Source organism: Urocitellus parryii, chromosome 13, assembly GCF_045843805.1.
Source record: "Urocitellus parryii isolate mUroPar1 chromosome 13, mUroPar1.hap1, whole genome shotgun sequence".
Lineage (NCBI taxonomy): Eukaryota > Metazoa > Chordata > Mammalia > Rodentia > Sciuridae > Urocitellus > Urocitellus parryii.
Genome location: NC_135543.1, coordinates 27,242,656 through 27,265,150, shown reverse-complemented (window position 1 = coordinate 27,265,150; position 22,495 = coordinate 27,242,656). Strand labels below are relative to the sequence as shown.

General features: G+C 40.2%; 1 protein-coding gene across 2 annotated transcripts in view; it reads right to left on the bottom strand.

The window, feature by feature from the left end:
* Pstpip2 (proline-serine-threonine phosphatase interacting protein 2) overlaps positions 1 to 22,495 on the bottom strand; it is a 64,160-nt gene that overhangs the window by 35,659 nt on the left and 6,006 nt on the right. For both annotated transcript variants that reach the window (XM_077792176.1, XM_077792175.1), the window contains exon 2: positions 637 to 737. In XM_077792176.1, the coding sequence (XP_077648302.1) occupies positions 637 to 737 (101 nt within the window). The remainder of the gene's footprint in view (positions 1 to 636; positions 738 to 22,495) is intronic.

Below are 22,495 nucleotides of genomic sequence, written 5' to 3'. Positions count from 1 at the left end.
TGCTTCCCACAGGGCCTTTTAGTATCATGCTACTTAGCATACTTTGGGGACTTATTACCTATTGTTTGCTGTTTCATTCATAGATCTTTTTGTTGTTGTTGTTGTTTTGGTACTGGGATTAAACCAGTGATTCTTAACCACTTAGCCATATCCCGAGCACCCCCACCCCCAACTTTTCTTTTTTTTTTTTTTAATTTAGAAACAGGATCTTGAGGGCTGGGGTTGTGGCTCAGTGGTAAAGTGCTTGCCTTGAATGTGTGAGGCACTGGGTTCGATTCTCAGCACCATATAAAAAAAAATATCAAGGTCCATCAATAACTAAAATGAATAAATTAAAAAAAAAAGAAACAGATCTTGCTAAGTTGTTGAAGTTGAATTTGAACTTGAGATCCTCCTGCCTCAGTCTTCTGAGCCACTGGGATTACAGGTGTGCACTACTGTGTCTGGCTTCATTCATAAATCTTTTCTCGAAAACTAGCTCCTAAGAACTTCAGGACAGAGATACCATTTACTTCTTGGGTATCATTTTGTAACTTATAGCAGAGAGTCTTCAGAACTGCTAAGCACAATCAAAACCAGCCCATGGTTCCTTGTCTGTGTGGGAACATCCCAGTTCACGGGGACACAGCAGCATACCTTTCTTTTAGAAATTCTTCGAACTCCTTGCAGTTCTTGCGGCCATTGTTTAGGTGCTGGATGATGTTGTCATAGCCAATGGTGCTGAGGATGTCTGTGCTCTGGTGGGAAAGAACATGACAGCATCAGACCAGGAACAGCACAGATGGCAGCCCCAAGGCCTAGAGAGTGGAAGGGGCGGATGGGGTGGGAAGCAAGCAATGGGAGATTCCTGAATTGCTTTATCTCCAAGACATGTGGCCAAAAAGAATGACTAGAAGCTGCAGTAGGGTTTTTCAAATGATGAAATTAAAGGGCCGCAAAACAGGAAGAAAGTGACAAAGGACTAAGAGGCACGTGGATGAGGAAGGAGGCTGGGCTCAAGTCCTTCTCTGGCCTCCACTCCTGCCCAGAAATGAGGCAAGTGCCTACTCTAGCCTTCGGCTATGCACAGCTTCACACTCAATGGGATATCCTAGACATCAGTCACTCCATCTTAACCTGAAACCGAAATTTAAAAACTGCCAAGAAAAAGAAAACTTAAGATACCCTGTTCCCATCACCACCCCTATCTGCACTCAGGGTCAATTCTAGCTTGCTGCACTCAGGGCCATTTCTAGCTTACTCTTGTTTCTTATTAAAAAGATATAAAAACCCCTGTTCAAATAGAGCTGCTGCTCCACTCTACTGGGCAGCCTGACAGGCCTTCCCTGTCAAGAAACTTTGCTTTCTGAGCATGAGACTCTGTCTCGAGAGATTTCTTTGATGTTCTGTCCTAACAACACTGCTGGTGGAAACCGACTCCTGCTGCAGATCCATTTTAACCAGGAGCTATACAATTTTCAGTTTGTCCTTAAACTTGCCACTGAGCTTGACCCTGACAATTCTTCCCATAGCCAGTTAGCCCTATAGAGAGTCCAAAGTCTCTCTGCAAAAGGCAGGCAGCTCTGAGCCAGGAACCAGGAATCAGGCCTCAGAGTGGGAGAAAGTGGCCATCTGCCCACTGAAAAGTATGAAGGGGAGTCCAGCGGCTAGTGTGCTCCGTGTCATCATGGGCCTCAATCTGGAGAAAAGTGTTACTTATATTTCTTTCTTATATCAGAGATTGAATTTAGGGGCACTCAACCACTGAGCCACATCCCCAGCCCTATGTTGTATTTTATTTAGAGACAGGGTCTCACTGAGTTGCTTAGGACCTTGCATTTGCTGAGGCTGGCTTTGAACTGGTAATCCTCCTATCTCAGTCTCCCAAGCCACTGGGATTACAGGCCTGCACCACTGTGCCTGGCTTGCTTACATTTCTTAAATTATTAGTTTGTTCATATATTATTCTACTGTGTCCTCCAAGAATGGAGGAAGCTGGCTGTCTAAATCCTCCAAACCAGTAACTCCAGGTGGAGTACATTTTAAAAATCATGCCTATAATCCCAGCAGCTCAAGAGGCTGAGGCAGGAGGATCACGAATTCAAAGCCAGCCTCAGCAACTTAGCTCAGCAACTCAGCAAGACCCTGTCTATAAATAAAATATAAAAAAGGGCTGGGGATGTGGCTCAGTGGCTGAGTGCCCCTGAGTTCAATCCCTGGTTTAAAAAAAAAAAAATCTAGGTTCCCTTAGTTATCCACACGGATAAATCAGGGGCTTGTAAACAGTATCAAAGTGTCCCCTATGAGGTTGGTTCCCTGTTTTCTACCCCATGCATATAACAGATTTTCCGATTTGGACTACAGTCCCCATAGACCAGGTTGTTTAGACCTCCTCTGGGCATGCCCTGGGAGCTCTGGATTCACCCACCCCAGCCCAGTCATGGTGGAACAAAGAGGACTTGACTTTACCAGACCCAGTCTATGGAGAAAGGTGCAGCCCTGTGTGTGTTATGGTTTATTTTATTTTTTATTTTTTTAAAGAGTGAGAGAGAGAGAGAATTTTAATATTTATTTTTTAGTATTTGGCAGACACAACATCTTTGTCTGTATGTGGTGCTGAGGATCGAACCCGGGCCGCACGCATACCAGGCGAGCGCGATACCGCTTAAGCCACATCCCCAGCCCCATGTGTTATGGTTTAGATGTGATGTCGTCCAAAAGCTCACGTGTGGAACAAAGCAAGAAGGTTCAGAGGAGAAAATGATTGGGTTGTGAGATCCTTAACCCAATCAGTGAATTAATCCCTTGATAGAGATTAACTGAGTGGTAACTGAAGTGGTAACTGAAGTGGTAGGGTGTGGCTGGAGGAGGTGGGGATTGGGGCGTGACTTTGGGGTATATATTTGTATCTGGAGAGTGGAGTCTCTCTGCCTCCTGGTCACCATGATGTGAGCCACTTCCCTCTGCCACACACTCTGCCATGACGTTCTGCCCTGAGGAATGCAGCTGGCCTTCTATAGACTAAACCTCTGAAACCATGAACCCTCAGATAAACTCTCCTCCTCTAAAATTGTTCTGGTTAGATCTTTTAGTCACAGCAGTGAAAAAGCTGACTAAAAGACTGTGGGAGGAGAGATTTCTAAAGCTTTGTCTCCACCTAGTCCTGGACACTAGAGAAACAGAATGTCCTCTCTTCCATTTGCTGCCACTCAGGATGGCCTGACTGAGCAGACAGTGATCCCAGAGAGCCCCAGCAAGACTAAGACCAGAGTCTGATTTCAACATGGCAACTGGAAATTTAAGAGCCCATATCTCACATCACATTGTTAAATGGATTTATATAAGCATCATAAATTTTACAGGTGGGCATATAAATCTAAGTTAGAAATACACGGAATTCTATGCTCTGTAACTATTCTTTAAGCATAGATTTAGATTTCGGGAAGTCCAAAGAAAGATCATGTAAACAGTATGCTACTCAAAGAACATCACAGTGAGCTGAGCATGGTGGCACACCAAAGCCTCATCTTCCACCTGCTATCTCCATGCAGAACCCTCTGTCTTAGCCTGGTAGGCTAAGATCCCTCTATTTACCAGGCTGACAGAGGAGTCTTACACTATCCTTTCCAAATCCAAATCTGGCCTCTCAAATCCTAGTTTTCTTGAAGTCTTCTCTCAGTAGCCACAACTCCTTCCTCTGGGTTCTTAGGGTACCCAGCATCTGAATTTGATGTTAAGTGCCACCCCTGTGAGTAACCTTTCTGTCCCAACTCTATTGCAAGTCCCTAGGGCTTTGTTCAAGTCTTGAACCACACCAGCACCCCTCCCCCTGGAAATCTATCTTAATTCTCTGCTCACCAAAGGCCCACAGTGAACATCTGTAGAATAAAATGCCTACTTTTCTCCTAGCCAGATATATCAGAAGGGAATAATGAACATAAAGACTCCTGAGTGGAATGAAGGAGTGGGGACAAAGGGTCAATTTCAAAGTTGGTTTGTAGACAGAATTCTTTGTTCGTCTGCCTTCTCTGTCTCACAATGTGCATTTGGAAAGGTGGTTTTCCTCTTCTTAACTAAGGGTGCAGATACTCTGAGAAGGACAGGAAGAGTAGAACAAGACCTGTTTCCTGAAAACACAAAACACCAGACCTCCCAGCTGCCAACCGTAAAAATAACAGAACGATCACTTCTAGAGAATGACTGGGTTACAAGGCAACCAGGAAAGGAAACCCCTAGAAAAAGACAAAAAAATATTCAAGGCTGAGTTCAAAGGGGTGGAGGATTTGGTCTGGAAACTTCTGACTATGCTACTCAAAGAACATCACAGTGAGCTGGGCATGGTGGGTGGCGCATGCCTGTAATCCCAGCGGCTCTGGAGACTGCAGCAGGAGGATTGCAAGTTCAAAACCAGCCTCAGGAAACATGGGGTGCTAAGCAACTCAGTGAGATCCTGTCTCTAAATAAAATCCAGAATAGGGCTGGGGATGTGGCTCAGTGGACAAGTACCCCTGAGTTCAATCCTTGGTACCAAAAAAAAAAAAAAAAAAAAAAAGAGAGAGAGAGAGAGCATCACAGTGAGCCAACTGGCAGAAATCAGTCTAAGAGAGCCAAGCAAGAAAGGAATGCACATGCAGTCCAAGATGCACCAAGAAAGCATCACAGATCTACCATCAGAAATAGTGTGTCAGGGGTAGGAATGTAGCTCAGTGGTAGAGCACTTGCCTAGTATTCGTGAAACACTGGGTTGAATCCTCAGCACCACATATAAAATAAAAGTATTGTTTCAACCTACAACTAAAAAATAAATGTTTTTAAAAAAATAGTAGACCAGACAGATTCACTATTGAATTCTATCAAATATTTAAGGAAGGAAATAACACCAGTCTTACCCAAACTCTTTCAGAAAAAGAGGAAAGACTTCTCAATTTATGAGTCTAGCATAACCCTGTTACCAAAAAAAAAAAAAAAAAAAAAAAAAAAGACAAAGGCATTACAAGAAAAGAGTATTCCCAGAAAATCTTTCTCACAAGAACAGATGTAAAAATCTCTACTGAATTATTATATCATCTCCAGGAATAAATGAATGTATAACACACCATGACCCAAGTTATTTATCTCAATAATGCAAGATTAATTTAATATTTGAAAATAATCAATTACATTATTCACCACATTAACAGAAAAAAAGGATATGGCTCAGTGGTTGAGTACCCCTGAGTCCAATCCCCAATAACAAAAAAAAAAAATTTATATATATTCCTTTTCACCAAAAAGCTCATAAAAAATTCCTCAACATTATAGTGAAATCCAATTTAATGCCCACAAGAACAGAGTCAACATTGAATATAATCAAGAATGATGAACAACCAAATTGTTTCCTGCACTGCTTATAGGAGTATAAAATGGTACAATCGTTTTGAAAAAAAAAGTTTGGGGCAATGTCTCAAAAAGCTAACGTGCACATACCCTATAACCCAAAGTTCCACTCCTAAGCATTCACCCGTGAAATGAAAACATGCATCAAGAAATAGAAAGAATATTCATAAGGACGGTATTCACAGTAGTCAAAAACTGGAAACAACCCAAATAGGTCTAACTGATGAATGGATAGATAGCCATTTCTCCATGAGCAAAAGATGCTAGACACAAACAGAATTTACTGCACAGTTCCATTTATATGAAATTCTAGGACAGGCAAGATGAATCTGTGTAAAAAGAAATAAGAACAATGATAGTTCAAAGCCAATATGGCTACCAATGCTGCTACCAAGGATCCAGGTGTTTGGTCCTGTGCTGCACCTAAAGCCCAGACCCATCAGGATGCTCACTACACATAAGCTCTCCAGTCATGGGCTCCAAGGGGCTTGGGATTTCACTGATGGGAGAGTGCTGGCCTACCATGCACGAGGCCAGAATCATTCAGGGAACTCCTTAAACATGTAGAACCCTCAGGCTGAGCCCAGACCTGCTGATTTGAAAGTGGGGTGGCGCATGGGAGTCTCCACTGTTTTATATTCCTTCCAAGTGACTGAAATGCAGTTTGAGAAAGACCATCCTGATTCCTGCCTGGGGGAGCTTCCAGGAAGAAAGCAGAGGACACAGCAGAATGGGGAGACGAGAATGATGTCAGAAAAGTACAAAGGAAAATAAGCCAGAGAAGACTCTCTGGTTTGCATTTTATTTTAAAACCTCTAGTTTTGAGTAAAACATGTAAATGGGCATAGAAGCCCGGAGAGCCTCCCTGGAAAGGGAAGTAGGTAAATTAGTTTCCATTATCTACAAAGACTGTGGTTGTGGGAGGCCAGCAGAGAAAGTACACAAGGGTGCTGTGCTTTTGCATTCAAGGACTACAACATGTTCCATAAACAAAGTGAGAGAAGTTATTTCCATGTTTTACATGTTTAAAAAATGACACATTTGGAATTCCAGTAATATAAAATGCCAATGGGACAGACATGGTGGCATATGTTTGTCATCCCAGCCACTCCGGAGGCTGAGTAGAAGGATTGAGTTGGAGGCCAGCCTCAATTTAGGGAGGCCCTAAACATCTTAGCAAGATCCTGTCTCAAAAAAAAAAAAAATAAAAAGGGCTGGGTGGCTCAATCCCCAGTACCAAAAAAAAAAAAAAAAATACTGACCAAATTAGATGGACAGATATCAGAAGACAGTAAAATAGAGAAGAAAGTATACCAAGTTTCCCAGCAAAATCCTAGAACCTAAGGCCTAAGCTTCCAGTCCATAGCGACCTCGACTGAAGCAGCCGTGGATAATACTCAGGGTGTTTCAAGGACGTTGGGAAGCCCGCCAGTGCCCTGCCCCACACCAAGTGGAAGCAGAGCAGCTGCTTCTGACATTTATACCAAAGCTGTGACAGATGAGGGCTCCACCCTGCAGCAGAATCCTAACAGTGACTTAAAGATCAGAGTAGCAACAGGGAGTGTCCCCTGCAGTCTTCAAAGCCTCCACAGGGAAACATGAAAGAGAAAAAATGGTCAGCACAGCTCTGAGGTCTTCTAAATGCCTTTCCAGGACAATGCCAGATCTACTTAGAAAATCAGAGATTATCAAGTAAAAAGCTGGAAAAAGAATTAAACATAAAAACAGTAATATCTTTCCAGTACCCATTTTAAAATGTAATTAAAATTCAAATATCCTATTCACAATGCCAATAAAAAATCTGTAAAATACTTTTCAAAATGTGAGTCTTTACAGGGAATTAAACCCGGGAGTACATAACCACTGAGCCACATCCCCAGCCTTCTTCTTTTTTTTTTTTTTTTATTTTGAGACAGGGTCTCACTAAATTGCTTAGGCCCTCAACAAATTGTTGAGACTGACATTGAACTTGTGATTCTCCTGCCTCAGCCTCCTGAGTCACTGGGATTATAGTCATGCACCACCACACTCTTCTTAATGCTATCTCTTTTTAAAACTTACATTCATTATAAAGCCACCCAGAAAAATAGGTGAATGAAACTAGCCCCTAAAATATTTTTTTAAAAACAACAATACTAATAATAATGATTGAAGACTTATCCTATTATACAAAAATAATACAAAGCTACAAAGATTTTTACTGGACCAAGTTCTACTGCTTGCTGCACAAGAGACCAACAAGTCAAGAGACAGGATGTTGAGGCAATTCAGGTAACTATTCAAAAAGCAAGCAGGGCTTTTTGGTACTTTAGCCACTCTACTACTGAGCTACATGCCAAGCCCTTTTTATTTATTGACACAGGGATTTGCTAAATTACCAAGGCTGGTCTCCAATTTACAATCCTCCTACCTCAGTCTCCCAAGTAGATAGGATTACAGGTCACTATGCCTCACTTAAAGGAGACATGAAATTAGAAAACAAAGGATGGCTAATTCAATAATTGTTACTGAGACAAAGACTAAAAGTACAGCCCTAGCTGGACATGGTGGTGCATGCCTGTAATCCCAGCAGCTCTGGAGGCTAGGGCAGGAGGATCGCAAGTTCAAAGCCACCCTCAGCAATGGTGAGGTGCTAAGCAACTCAGTGAGACCCTGTCTCTAATTAAATTACAAAATAGGGCTGAGGATGTGGCTCTGTGGTTGAGTGCCCATGAATTCAATCCCCAGTACTCAAAAAAAAAAAAAAAAGAACCCTAATATAATATTGTAATATTGTAAAATAAATTCCTAGTGAATTAAAGATCTAAAGATAGAAATAATAAACATATGAGAAGAAAATATAGAAATATATAAAATATTCAAGAAAGAGAGACTTATCTAAGTATAATTCCAACAATAGAAGATATAAAGGAGAATCCCAACAAATTTTCTATTCTAATTAATAAAATATAGTTTACCAAAATATAGATTAAAAGATTGATATAAGATACTACCTTTAGCATTGAAAATAAAATGGGAGGAGGGTGCTGAGAATTGAACCCAGGATCTAATGCCTGCATAGCACACTCTCTATCACTGAGCATATGCCCCCAGTCCCTAGCACAGCAACTTCATATCACTTATTTCATTAAGGTGAAAGTAAATTTTCTGTTAAATGGTGCTAAGGCACCTAGTTAGCCATTTTGAAAAAAATATTTTTTAAAAATTCCAAACCCCACACCACACATAAAAATAAGTTCAAAACAGATCAAAGATCTAGTGAAAAATAAGAAACTTTGAGAGCACTAGAAGTAAACATAGGTGAATAACTCTATAATTTGGGTGTTCAAAAGGCTTTCTACTCATGACTTAAAATCTAAATTTCAAAAGTGAAAAAATTTATAAATTTGACCATATAAAATAAATTTTGCAAGCCAAAGAAACCCATCATGAACAGCATAAAAAGACAACTAACAAAGTAGGAGAAAATACTAGCAATAAAATCATAAAGAGCTAAGAGTCTAAATACATAAAAAATTATTTTAGATGGGCTCAGGAGGCTAAGGCAGGAGGGTCACAAGTTCAAAGCCAGCATCAGCAAAAAGTGAGGCACTAAGCAACTCGTTAAGCTAAGCAAGACCCTTTCGCTAAATAAAATACAAAATAGGCCTGGGGATATGGCTCAGTGGGTCAAGTGCCCCTAAATTCAATCCTCCGTTATAAAAAAAAAAAAAAAAGAATTATTTTAAATTGACAGAAAAGAACCTAAAATGGGGCAAAAGGTATGAACAAAAGATTATTGTATATTCCTTGAATATATTAAAATATATACAACTTCATTCATACAAAGAAAAATGCAAATGAAACTTAACTAAGATGCCATGTCTCACCCATCAGATTAATAAAATTAAAAACTGTGACAACACTGTGTTGAAAAAGCTGTGGGAAACATTCACTCATGCATTCCCTATGAGAATGAAAATTAGTCCAAACTTAGGAGAGGAAACTCAGCAATATCTAACCAAGCTACCTATGTGTTAACTTTTTGATCCATCCTGTAAGTTACCCTGATGATTCAACTCCAGCAAAACAAAAATACATGTGCATCAGGTATTCATTGGCGGTACTATTTTTTTCCTGTGGTGCGCTGGGAATTGAACCCAGGACCTTGTGCATGCAAAACAAGCACTCTACCAACTAAGCTATATCCCCAGCCAAAAGAAAAAACCTAAAAGCTCCTACATAGGAATGTGATTGATAAACCATGGTACATCCATACAATCAAGTTCTATGCACCCATAAAAAAGGATGAATAGTATCTTTAATATGTGGTATGAAATGATTTCTGATTTTTATTTTTAAATGAGAAAAGCAAAGGACAAAAGAGTAACTGCAATGTGGCCATAAAGCCTGTAAACATGGGCATTTCAATATATATAATAAACAATTTAGGACAATCACATTTCAAAACATGGTATGTTTAACATTACGATATGGTCAACATATTGTCCTTGATTAGCTATGCATAATTTGATGCATCTTCAAAATTACTATGAATATGTATTACTAAGGTCACATTTTTATTGGTCCCTGCATGTGTATCTTTGATGGATTGCTTTGGGCGATTCATTTTTCTGATTTTCAAAGAATCACCAACTTGACCCAGAAGTACTCAAGCATTAAAGAAAGTTCAGTTCCAAGAATCAAATAAAATTGGCCAGGTGTTGTGGCACATGCCTGTAATCTCAGCAGTTTGGGAGGCTGAAGCAGGAGGATCGCAAGTTCAAAGCCAGACTCAGCAACTTAGTGAGGCCCTGTCTAAAAATAAAAAAGGCTGGTAGAGCATCCCTGCTTCAATCCCCAATACCAAAAAAAAAAAAAAAAAAAAAAAAAACAAGTTGAAAAACTGGAGGACATGCCTGAGAGGAATTTGATGACACATATGTAGGGTAAAACCAGTGGTGTCTCAACATCCTATGACTCATGGGATTCCCTGCTGACTCCCCCAGACATGCCCAGCATTGCCCAGAACTTCAGAGGCAGGCAACTACTGAGAGGCGGCTGTCCCCCAAAACAGAACTAGGTTCCCACGAGGGACAACACTAAGACAGTAACCTCAGCAGTCCAGACACTAAGTCAAGAAGCAAGCCAGATCAAACAACCAATGTGCCGGGCGCAGTGGCGCACACCTGTGATCTCAGAGACTCAGGAGGCTGAGGCAGGAGGATCTAAAGTTCAAAACCAGCCTCAACAAAAGCAAGGCACTAAGCAACTTAGTGAGACACTATCTCTAAATAAAATACAAAATAAGGCTGGGGATGTGGCTCAGTGGTTGAGTGGTATCAGTTCATGGTACCACTCCCTGGCCTCCCCCCTACAAAAAGAAAACCAGTGTATTGTCACTACTTTCAAAAGAAAATATAGAACTGGGAGCCAGGAATCCAAAATAGGTCAAACTCAACAATGCTGTACCAGCCGACATGTGTCCTCTCATTCCAAGTGCAAAGTTTGCACCCAATCTGCAAAAATTCCAAGCAGCTTCTGATACCTCCATGCCACATCCCTACCATAATACAATTTTGAAGGTCTTTAATTTCTATCAACTGAATAATCTGGTTGAACTGAATAATCAAAAGGGAATAAAGCTGGAAGTCTGAAGAAACCAACTGTGAAGACAAGCTACTGCATCCCTGAAGAATTCATGTCTGGGGCAGGGTGCAGTGTCACATGCCTGTAATCCCTGCAGCTCTGGAGTCTGAGGCAGGAGGATCACCAGCCTCAGCAATTTAGCAAGATCCTGAGCAACTTGGTGAGATTCCATCTCAAAGAAAATATAAAAAGGGTTGGGGATGTGGCTCAGTGGTTAAGTGCCCCTGGATTCAATTCCCAGTATGAAAAAGAAGAAGAAGAAAGAAGAAGGAGGAGGAGGAGGAGGAGGAGGAGGAGGAGGAGGAGGAGGAGGAGGAGGAGGAGGAGGAGGAGGAGAAGGAGAAGGAGAAGGAGAAGAAGAAGAAGAAGAAGAAGAAGAAGAAGAAGAAGAAGAAGAAGAAGAAGAAGAAGAAGAAGGAAGAAGAAGAAGGAGGAGGAGGAGGAGAAGAAGAAGAAATATCTGAGGTGCACTACACAGCTGTAAGTGGGAAACCTCAGCTTAACTCTTCATTCTAAGAAATTATGAGTTAATAGAAAATATTTCAGGTTAAGGGAAAGATTTCCTTTTTTAAAAATTTAATTTAATTTTATTTTTTTATGTGGTGCTGAGGATCGAACCCAGGGTCTTGCACATGCTAGGCGAGCACTCCACTGCTGAGCCACAATCCCAGCCCTAAAAGAGTTCTTTTCTAAGGTAATAGCTGGCTTCAGCATATTCATTGCTATTCAGTTTCGTCCATCTTATCCATTTCTATTCTTGAAACTTCAACACATAATCAGAAGAATCCTTAAAAACAAAATGCCTCCCTTATGCTCTCTGGACTTGCATGTTTCCAAGCAAAGGTAGATTTATGATTTCTAACAAGTTTGAACCAGAAATTAATCAGGACTACTTAATCAGAACATCCCATTTCCTAGACCCCCAAACTCTAGTTTATTCTTGGTTCCACCATTCTTAGAATACCTAGATTGTTTTCTGTCATGTTTGAAGTGCTAGGATATTAGAGATAGAGGGCATCTTAGAGATTCACCATATAATTAACTTCCACCTTTTATAAATGAAGAAACTAAGGCCAAGTTTACACTTTGACTAAAGTCTTTATACTCCTAATATGAACAGAAATACATAAATGCAAATGGTGTTACTCAACCAGTAATATTCAAATAAATGCAATAATCTCCAAATTGCACATCAGACTAATTAACTTTGGTTCTGAGAAACAACACCAAGTAATTCACTGTGGACTCCAGCCAGCCTCCTCCCACCCCCAAAAATATGTGGCTCTTGTTTCTACTTCTTCCAGCTAACTCTTTATAAAAATTGACAACAATTTGTGATGTTCTAGAGAATTTTTTCCAAAGTTTTAAATTGAACTTAAACTTTAGATTTTGTTTTGGGGCTTTGTTGTCACAGTTCTGGGGATGGAGCCTGGGACCTCCAGGTGTAACCTTAGTGGTTATACTAAGCAAGTACTCAATCACTAAACTGCACTCCCAGAGCCTAGTTTATTCTTATTCACTGAGTCCAACTCAAGTTCAGTGTATTTGAGGTTTTCTGTAATTTAGGTCCATAATTTATGGGAATGAGAATGTTTTGTATATTCAAATCTCAAACTTGAGCATGTCTCAAATAATAGGATTTCTTCTAGCACACGTTCATCCAAGCCCAATGTCTCTGCTCCTTCTCTAACTTGCAGATCCAATGAACATCTTGCATGAGTTTTCAACAGAGTTCTCATGCATATCAGATGTGACACCCATGATGTTCAACTGAGCCAGACCAGTCAAGCTGATTTGCTGAAACTAAATCTCAACTAAATTGAGTGAAAATCTATGCCCATACCAATCTGCACACAAACATCTTATATATAGAGCTCTCTTCATAATTGCCAAAATTTGGAAGCATCTGAGATGTTCTTTTGTTGTTCTTCTTCTTCTTAGTTATACATGATGGTAAAGTGTATTTTACACATACATGGAGTATAACTTCCCATTCTTGTGGTTGTACACGATGTGGAGTTTCACTGGTTGTGTATTCATATATGAACATAGAAAAGTTATGTCCAGTTCATCTACTCTCTTTCCTATTCCCATCTACCCTCATTTCCCTTTGTCTAATCAAATGAACTTCTATCCCCCCCACCCCTTATTGTGTGTTAGCATCCACATATCAGAAAGAACATTTGGCCTTTGGTTTTGGGGGACTGGCTTATTTCACTTAGCAGGATAGTCTCCATTTTCACCCATTTACAGCAAATGCCATAATTTTATTCTCTTTACAGCTGAGTATAAGATATTCCTTACAGACAAACAACATAAATAAATGGTGGTAGGTACATCCATACAATGGAATATTGTTCAGTGATATGAATGAGCTATCAAGCCACAAAAAGATGTGGGAATCTTAACTGCATATTTCTAGGTGAAAAAGCCAATCTGAAAAAGGCTACAAACTATATGATTCCAACTGTATGATTTTCTGGAATAGGTAAACTACAGAGAAAGTAAAAAGATCATCAGTTGCTAAGGATTCAAAGAAGGGAAGAAGGGAGGAATAGGTGAAACACAGGAAATTTGGGGGCAGCAAAACTATTTTGGATGTACAATAATGGTGAATATATTATTATTTATTTGTTAAAAACCATATATAACAAAAAGTGAACCCTGGCTTGTGCACTGGCGCACACCTGTAACCCTAGCAGCTCTAGAGGCTGAGGCAGGAGGATGGAGAGTTCAAAACGAGCCTCAGCAAAAGCAAGGCACTAAGCAACTCAGTGAGACCCTGTCTCTAAGTAAAATACAAAATAGGGCTGGGGGTGTGGCTCAGTGGTCAAGTGCCCCTGAGTTCAATCTCTGCTACAAAAAAAAAAAAAAAGCAAACCCTAAAATAAACTATGGACCTTAGATAATAATGTATATCAATTAGCACAGCAATTGTGCCACACTAGTGATACATGTTAATGACAAGGAATGTAGGGTAGGAGAAACCTACCTACACGAGAAATCTTTACTTCTGTTCAATTTTTCCATAAATCTAAAACTGCTCTAAATAATAAAACCTATTGCTGGGTATGGTCTTGCACGCTTATAATCCCAATGACTTGGGAGGCTGAGGCCAGAGAATCATGAGTTCAAACCAAGTCTCAACAACTTAGTGAGGCCCTAAGCAACTCAGCGAGACCCTATCTTTAATAAAATTTTTTAAAGGGGCGGGGCCGGGAGGTTGGGGATGTGACTCAGTGGTTAAGCACCCCCCAGTTCAATCCCTGGTACAAAAGAAAGAAAGAAAAAAAAAACCTATTAATTTTTTAAATTGTTTAAAATGAGATAATCAGGTTTTAACTTTCTAGTTAATTACTAGAAACAAGTTTTCTAGTAAATGGGATCATTTCAGCAAATTCACTTTTCTCAAACAAATTTTCAGTAATTTGGCCTGCCTCCTCTGGAAGTCACATTGTAATTTCTATTCCTCAGATATAACTTTCCAGCCTTGCCTTCTCTCTCCACTTTCCCCCAGCAGTTCACAAGCCTGGCTTGACATCTTAGTTCACCTGTCACCTCCTTGGAGAAGTTCCCCACATCCAATCTGTCCCCCATACATATCAGTATTCCATTCAATCTCCCAATGTGTAGGCAGATAATAATCCCCCAAAATGTACTAATGTGAAATTAGTTAATATGTGACTTTACATGGCAAAAGAAATTTTACAACTATAATTAAATTATGAACTTTGAGATGAGGAAGGTTATCCTGGATTGTCCAATTGGGCCCAATGAAATCACATGGGTCCTTAATAGCCAGAGAATCAGAGTAATGTGATTGCTGATTTTGAAGATAAAAGGGACTCACAGGCCAAAATATGCAGGCAAACTCTAGAAGCTTGAAAAAGCAAGGAACTAATTCTCCCCTCCACCTTTCCTCCAATGTTCTCTAAGGAATGCAATCTGCTGACACCTTGATTTTAGTCCAGAGAGATTTTTTTTTTGGAAGTATACAATTTGTTTTTATTTACAATACCCTATAAAAATGTAAATTTAGAAACTTTTATTTTCATTAATTAGAACCAAACAAAAATAAAGCACAGTAAGGAAGAAATAATAATCAAGTATTCACTTGATCAGTTGTGAAGGGAAGGTAAGAAAGGCGCATAGTGGAAATAGTCAGTAGGTGATGGTGGAGGGAAGCTAGGTAATGTCACTGGGGAACAGCTGGTGAAGCCTGGGTTACAGAATGGGAAGAAACGGAGATGAAGAACAAGGACAGCTGGTTATAACAGGATTTTACTGTTGTACAATACATGTATGTGCAAAACGTTTATTCTCTTTAAATGCCAAGCCTGTCCCCCCACTACATTCGAAAAGGTGAGAATGGCAGAAAGTAGACGGGAAGGGCATGTAAAATTGATTCAGATTTAATCTTCTTCAGAACCGAAATCTCTAGGGACCAAAACCCTTTATCCTGGTTGATTGCTGAAAGGAAGAAGGGTAAGTGACAAAAGATCATGGCAGGCTGTACCTGCTAAGATTTAAACCCAGGTCCCAGTCCAGAGAGATTTTTGACATCAAGAACTATAAGATGGTCTGGGAATGTAGCTCAATGGTGGAGTACTTGCCTAGTATAAGTGAGTCCCTGGGTTCAATCTCCAATACTACAAAGCAAAATAGAATTGTAAAGCAAATCTTGTGTTGTTTTAAGCCACTAAGTCTATGCTAATTTTGTTATAGCAGCAATAGGAAGCTTATACATCCTATATATTTCCTCTACTGCAATCAATTACCAAGATCCTTAATTATATGATGTATTTATTTGGTTACTCTGAGTTCCATGTACTAGGGTATGGACATCTCCTTTTTGCAACTAGCATAAAGGAGATACTCAGTAAACAATCGTTAAAAACGGGGATTCTCATCCCAACCCTGACAGGTATGCTTACTGGAATGTTACAATGCAGACACAGAGACTCAGTGAAGCTACATCCACTACCAGCTAAAGATGGAACAATAATAGCAGAGCCAAGCAGGGCCAAACCCAGACCCACCAGGGCCTTATGCCACTGAGCCCTCTAGGATAACATTGAAAATAGTATCACAGCTGAAGTACAGAGATGGGGTTGTTGAGACAGAGGATCCCGGCATTGCCAGGGTTGGTGTAGACAAGGCCTCATAGAAGGGAACATTCTGGAAGACTTGGGCAAGAATTTTCTCTTTCTTTCTTTTTTTCTCCCTTTCTTCCTTCTTTCCTTTCTTCCTTCTTCTCTTTCACCAGGGATTGAACCCAGGGTGCTTAACCACTGAGCCACACCCCCCAGCCCTTTTAAAATATTTTATTTAGAGACAGGGTCTTGCTGAGTTGTTCAGGACCTCACTAAATTGCTGAGTCTGACTTTGAACTCATGATCCTCCTGCCTCAGGCTCTTGAGCTGCTGGGATTATAGGTGTACGCCACTGCACCTGGCTAGCGAAAAGAAATTTCTAGGTGGAAAAGCAGGGGATGGAAGTAACTATTTTGTTTTGATCATTTGAATCGCAATCGCGGGGTCTATTATGTAAAACATAGGCTCTCTCATAAGAGAAGAGGAAATAAAATTTGAAATCATTATTGGAAGGTGGTTTCGAGTAAGAGATCCCTAGGACAAGCTTCCTCTGGGTGGGACCCCAGGCAAATGGCTCTTTATGACCCTTTCTTTTTCTCTTTTGCTGATTGTTAGCATGCCTGGATGTGATATCTGGTCCTGTGCCTCCAGCTGGACCTCTTGTCATAGGTAAAATCAGTGTCAACTCTTTCCAGACTAGTCCAAACTTTTAGTTGTTATGAATGAAACTGTTTCTAGTAAATCGGGATTCTTTTCATATTTGTAATATTTCTTTAGGCTGGATTGCTAAAAGAGGTAACAGTGCAACCACTTGCGATTGTTAAGTCTCATAACACAGACAGCCAAATCCTTTCCAAAAACAGCTCCAACAGTTTACCCTGCCTCTATTTTGCCTCTGGCAAAAACGTACTTCCTGTTTCCCTGTTCCTTCCCCAGTGAAAGGCATTGGCACTTTTTTTAAACTACCTAAATTTGTTAGGTGAAAAACATAACCCTAGTACTGTTTTCATTTGAGATGATTATTATTATTATTATTATTATTATTATTATTATTATTGAAGTCAAATGGTTTTCTGTATTTTCACAATTCATTTTTATCCTCACTTGTGAATTGGAAAGATCACTTTTAAAACCAGTGGCGCATGCCTGTAATCCCAGCAGCTCAAGAAGCTAAGGCAGGAGGATCTCTTAGCTTCAGCTAAAGTGAGGTGCTAAGCAACCCAGGGAGACCCTGTCTCTAAATAATATACAAAACAGGGCTGGGGATGTGGTTCAATGGTGTAGTGTCGCTGAGTTCAATTCCAAGTACCAAAAAAATACCCATAAGAAAAGAGGTAGAGAAAGCAGATGTATAATCTTCCTTCTAAGGAAAAACCCAGAATCTTTACACAGCACTTTACCACTGAACTACATCCTCACCCTTTTAATTATTTATTTTGAGACAGAGTCTCACTAAGTTGCTAAGGCTGGCCTCAAAGTTCTGATCCTCCTGCTGCCTCCCAAGTAGCTGGGATTGCAGGGGTGCACCACCACTCCCCTTATAGGGCAACTTTCTGTTTTGGTAAGTACCTGGCTGAACTTGAGGTGTGCACCCTCGCTTATGAAGCCTCTGGAGGGGCCCCAAACACACACACAGCCCTTTTCTTTCTCTCTTTGCAGCACAGATGAACAGTTCTGATTGTTGGAAGCAATCACAGGGTCAAATGCTTTCTTTAAAATCTTGACTTTTTTTCATCATGAGGGTTTTGTTGTTTTTTCTTTTTTGTTCATTTTTGCATTAACTGATTTTCAAAAATATTGCATTATGAGCTGAAGATGTTGTATGCACAAGGTCCTTGGTTTGATCCCCAGCACTGCAAAAAATGTGTGTGTGTGTGTGTGTGTGTGTGCATGTCTGTGTACACATTAAAGAATTATTTATCTTGCCAGTTGTAGAAGCTCGCACCTGTGATCCCAGCAACTGGAGAGGCTAAGGCAGGAGGGTTGCATGTTTGAGGCCTGCCTCAGGGACTTCCTGTCTCAAAAAATAAAAAGGACAGTGGATGTGGCTCAGTGGTTAAGTACCCCAGGTTCAATAGCTGGTACTCCCCCCAAAGAATTATTTACTGAGAGACTTTTTTGGCACTCCCTTATATTTCGGACCCAAGCCCAGTATCTCCTGGCCTTATATTCCCCTCACTCAGCAGAGACCTCTACCTCTACAAGGGCTCCCCAAAAAGGTAAATCACGGTTGCACAGGTAAATCATGTGCACATGATTTCATCACTACATTTCTTGGGGAGCGCTTAAAAGATTATTTTAATTTATAGAATGTATGATTTTTCTACAATTAACACATGTTGTAGAATATATGATTAACTTCCATTTATATACTTAAAAAAAATTTAGCTAGGGGCTGGGGATGTGGCTCAAGGGGTAGCGCGCTCGCCTGGCATGCGTGCGGCCCGGGTTCGATCCTCAGCACCACATACCAACAAAGATGTTGTGTCCGCCGAGAACTAAAAAATAATAATAAATATTTTAAAAAAAAAATTTAGCTGGTTATAGTGGCACACATCTGTAATTCCAGGCATGAGGATCGAAAATTAACGAGACCCTTTTTCAAAATAAAAAAAATAGATAAGAACTGGGCATTGGCTCAGTAGTAGAGGTCTCCTAGCTTCATTTCCCCAATACACCTCCCCCCTCAAAAAAAATTGTCCATTCACTTCTAGACAGACAAGTCTCTTCTTAAAAGCCAAGGTGGTAAGGAAGAGTCTGAATACAGGGATAAGTGTTAGGCTGGTCCTATCACCAGCTGGATGCACTCCCCAGTGCCTAAAGAGAAAGGTCTTGGCCTTGGTATGAACAGGTGGCCAGCTGGGTTTGACACTTTTATTCTATGATCTGAACAGGTGTGCCTGTTCCATTTTTAATATATTAAGAAAAAATCTTTTTAACTTGGTGGAGAGATGTGGGCATGGAGAATTTAACCCAGGACCATGAGGCACATCTCTAGCTCTAATTCGTCATTTTAAAAGCTATATTTATTTTATTATAGAAAAAATCTAAAGCACAGATAAGGAAAAAGAAAATAATTACATTTTTCAAATTGCCCAAAATCACAGAGAAAACAATGATTGATATTTGTTTTACCACCCCTAAGTATTTTCCAAATGGTATTCCACTATGTCTTCATATTTTTTAAATGAAAATGAGGTCTTTTTCTTACAAATTGTTTAATAACTTTCTTTGAGTTATTATTATAACTACCTTTCCTGGTGCTTGTTTTAAAGAATAATTGTTAGAAACTAAGACGAAATTTCACTTGTTCTAAAAATTCCTTAAATTTTAAGTGATTGCACTCATCAGTTTCATTCTTTCAATTTTAAATTAATTTAATTGCAAAGACCCTAAGCTGTTGACATACTAGTGCATCACATCCACAAAGCCACCTCCTCAGCACAATAAGGACCACTTCATCAGTTTGAGGCACTGTCATCCTGGAGCCAGGCTTGCAGATCCTTATGCACAACAGGAAGCTCAGGTTCCAAGTCGTTGGCAGGGTGGCTTTGGCCAGGTCATCCACATTCCCTGAGTAGAATAGTGTGAAGACCTTAAGTAGCACCTAGCCAGGACCAAAACAGCGGTGGCTGCCTTTGCCTGGTGGCCTCTCCCTCTCCCCCCACATCCTGTTCCCTTTGAATCCATCACAATTCCCTGCTAAATGGATGCAATCTTTGCATACTCACTTTCTCAGGGGCTCTGGTCTTTCCAAGCTTCCAGCTTCTCCATCTGAAACCCTAACACCAGGACTTTCCCGGCCCTTTGAGAACAGAGAGGCTCTGGCTTGCCAAGCCCTTGGCCCTGGGGCCTGTCATTTAGTTTCTACAAGAGGCCACATTACTCCAGGTAGGTGCCTTGACTCTTCCAAGTCATTTGCTCCCTTTGACTTAGAGTTGAGGACACATGGGGGAACATGAAGGTTATTCATCCACAGATGCCACCTACACTGCCCAGGCAAGAGCAATACCAACCTATGTCAGCCAGGGAGAGACCCCATCCAAGACAGTGGCCTTGAGGTGGGGCTGGTTAGAGTCAAGTTGACTGCTCCTGTGGGCAGGAATCATATGAGAATCCTGCTTAAACAGATGGATACTAACTACCATAGGACAGGTAGATGAGAAAGCCTGAGCGAGGGACAGACAGCCCATAGGATTAGCCCACAATGACTAGACCTGGCCTGGCCATCTGCAAGAGTGTGGACAAAGGCCTCTTGTAAAGGCTTTCTATTCCTCACAGTTGAGGTCTTTTTGAACATCTAATTCAGATCCTATAGGGTAGGATCTGATCTCCTGGGGATGGAGAAAACAGTGTCTGTGTTTTATAACCAGGAGTATGTCCTTGGAGCAAAAAGAGGTGAGGAACAGTGAAAGGACTGACACTCCTATGAGAGTGGAAAAAGTCTGAAATTATCATCATGGAAAGGGAGAGAGCAATTTATTAGAGAAACAGGTGACAGGAACACAGCTGCGCAGTGACAAGTTCTGTCACATGATTCCAGAAATAGATATGCAAAGAATCTCAATTTTAAATTCCTTACATTAATAATATACAACACAACATTATTGATTACAGAAAAGTTTGGAAATTGCATATTTTGCCATATTGGCATATGAAAGAGAATAGTTGTGTCACTTATGTTTTTAAATAGTTGTCAGGAAAATAGCAATATTTAAAATTAAGTTGTGATATTTTAATACACAATACAAAATAATACATATACTATGATGATATTAATACAGAGAAAAATGTTGGGAAAAATATCAAATTACTAATGATATCTTTTTAATTTTCTCAATTTTTTTTTTCACCAGCAATTGAACCCAAGGATGCTTTATCAATGAACCACCCTTTTATTTATTTATTTACATTTTATTTATATACAGGGTCTCACTGAGTTGCTTAAGGCCTTGCTAAATTGCTGAAGCTGGCTTTGAACTCATGATCCTGCCTCAGCCTCCTGAGCCATGGGATTATAGGCATACACTACCATTCCCAGCTAATTTTCTTAATATTATGTGACTAGTAAAAACTATTATTTTAATGTCAGGTGTAGTGATGCATACCTATAATCCCAACAACTTGGGAGACTGAGGCAGGAGGATTGCAAGTTTGAGGCCAGCTTTAGCAACTTAAGAAGAATTCATCTCAATATTAGAGAGGGCTGGGGATGTAGCTCCATGGTAAAGTGTCCCTGGTGGATTCAATCACCAGTATACCCCCCCACACACAAAAAAAGCTTATTATTTTAAAATTTCATGTGAGAATCATCTTCTTGAATAGAAAATTATTCCATTTGTACCACTGAGCTGACCCTCAGGCTGAATTTTTTTTTTCTTTTTGCAGTACGGAGATTGAACCCCAGAATTCTACCTCTGAGATGAACCCCCAGCTCTTTTTATTTTTTGTTTGAAGATGGGGTCTTGCTAAATTGCGGAGGCTGTCCTTGAATTTGCAATCTTCCTGCCTATCCTATGCCACACACATAGTGATATTTACTTTAAATGGTCTGATGAAAAAATATGTGTATTCAGTTAGAAGAGGAGAAATTCAGATAGCAAATGGGGCTGAACATTAAGAAAGCTGAAGCTGGGTGCAGTGGTGCATGGCTGTAATCTCAGTGACTCAGGAGGCTGAGCAGGAGTATCGCAAATTCAAAGCCACCCTCAGCAAAATCGAGGCGCTAAGCAACTCAGTGAGACCCTGTCTCTAAATAAAATAAAAATATAACTGGTGATGTGGCTCAGTGGTCGAGTGCCCTGAGTTCAATCCCTGGTACCAAAACAAGAAGAAAAGAAAGCTGAGTGAAGGGCATTTGTGAATTCTTTATAGCCTTGAGATTTCTGTAGCTTTGAAATTTTTCTAAATAAAAAGTAAAAAACGATGGTATAGTTATATAAGGAAGTAGAAATGGTGATATGAAAGAGCTAAATCCAGTGTCGTGGCTTGCTCTTGTAATCCTAGTAACTTGGGAGTCTGAGAGCTGAGGATGTAGCTCAGTAGTAGAACACCCAGATCCAATACCCAGTATGAGAGAGAGAGAGAGAGAGAGAGAGTGAGAGAGAGAGAGAGAGAGAGAGAGAGAGAGAGAGAAACTAAATCTTGTATTACAGCCGTAAATCAAGAGTTAATGTTTCAAACTCTCTATGTGGAGCACACCTAAAATCCCAGCAGCTAGGGAGGCGGAAGAGTCAGAAGGATCTCAAGTTCAAAGCCAGTCTCAGCAAAAGTGAGGTGCTAAGTAATTCAGTGAGACCTTGTCTCTAAATAAAATACAAAATACAGCTGTGAATGTGGATTAATGGTCGAATGCCCCTGAGTTCAATGCCTGATACCAAAAAGAAAAGAAAAAAAGAAAGAGCAGTATAAACCAGGCA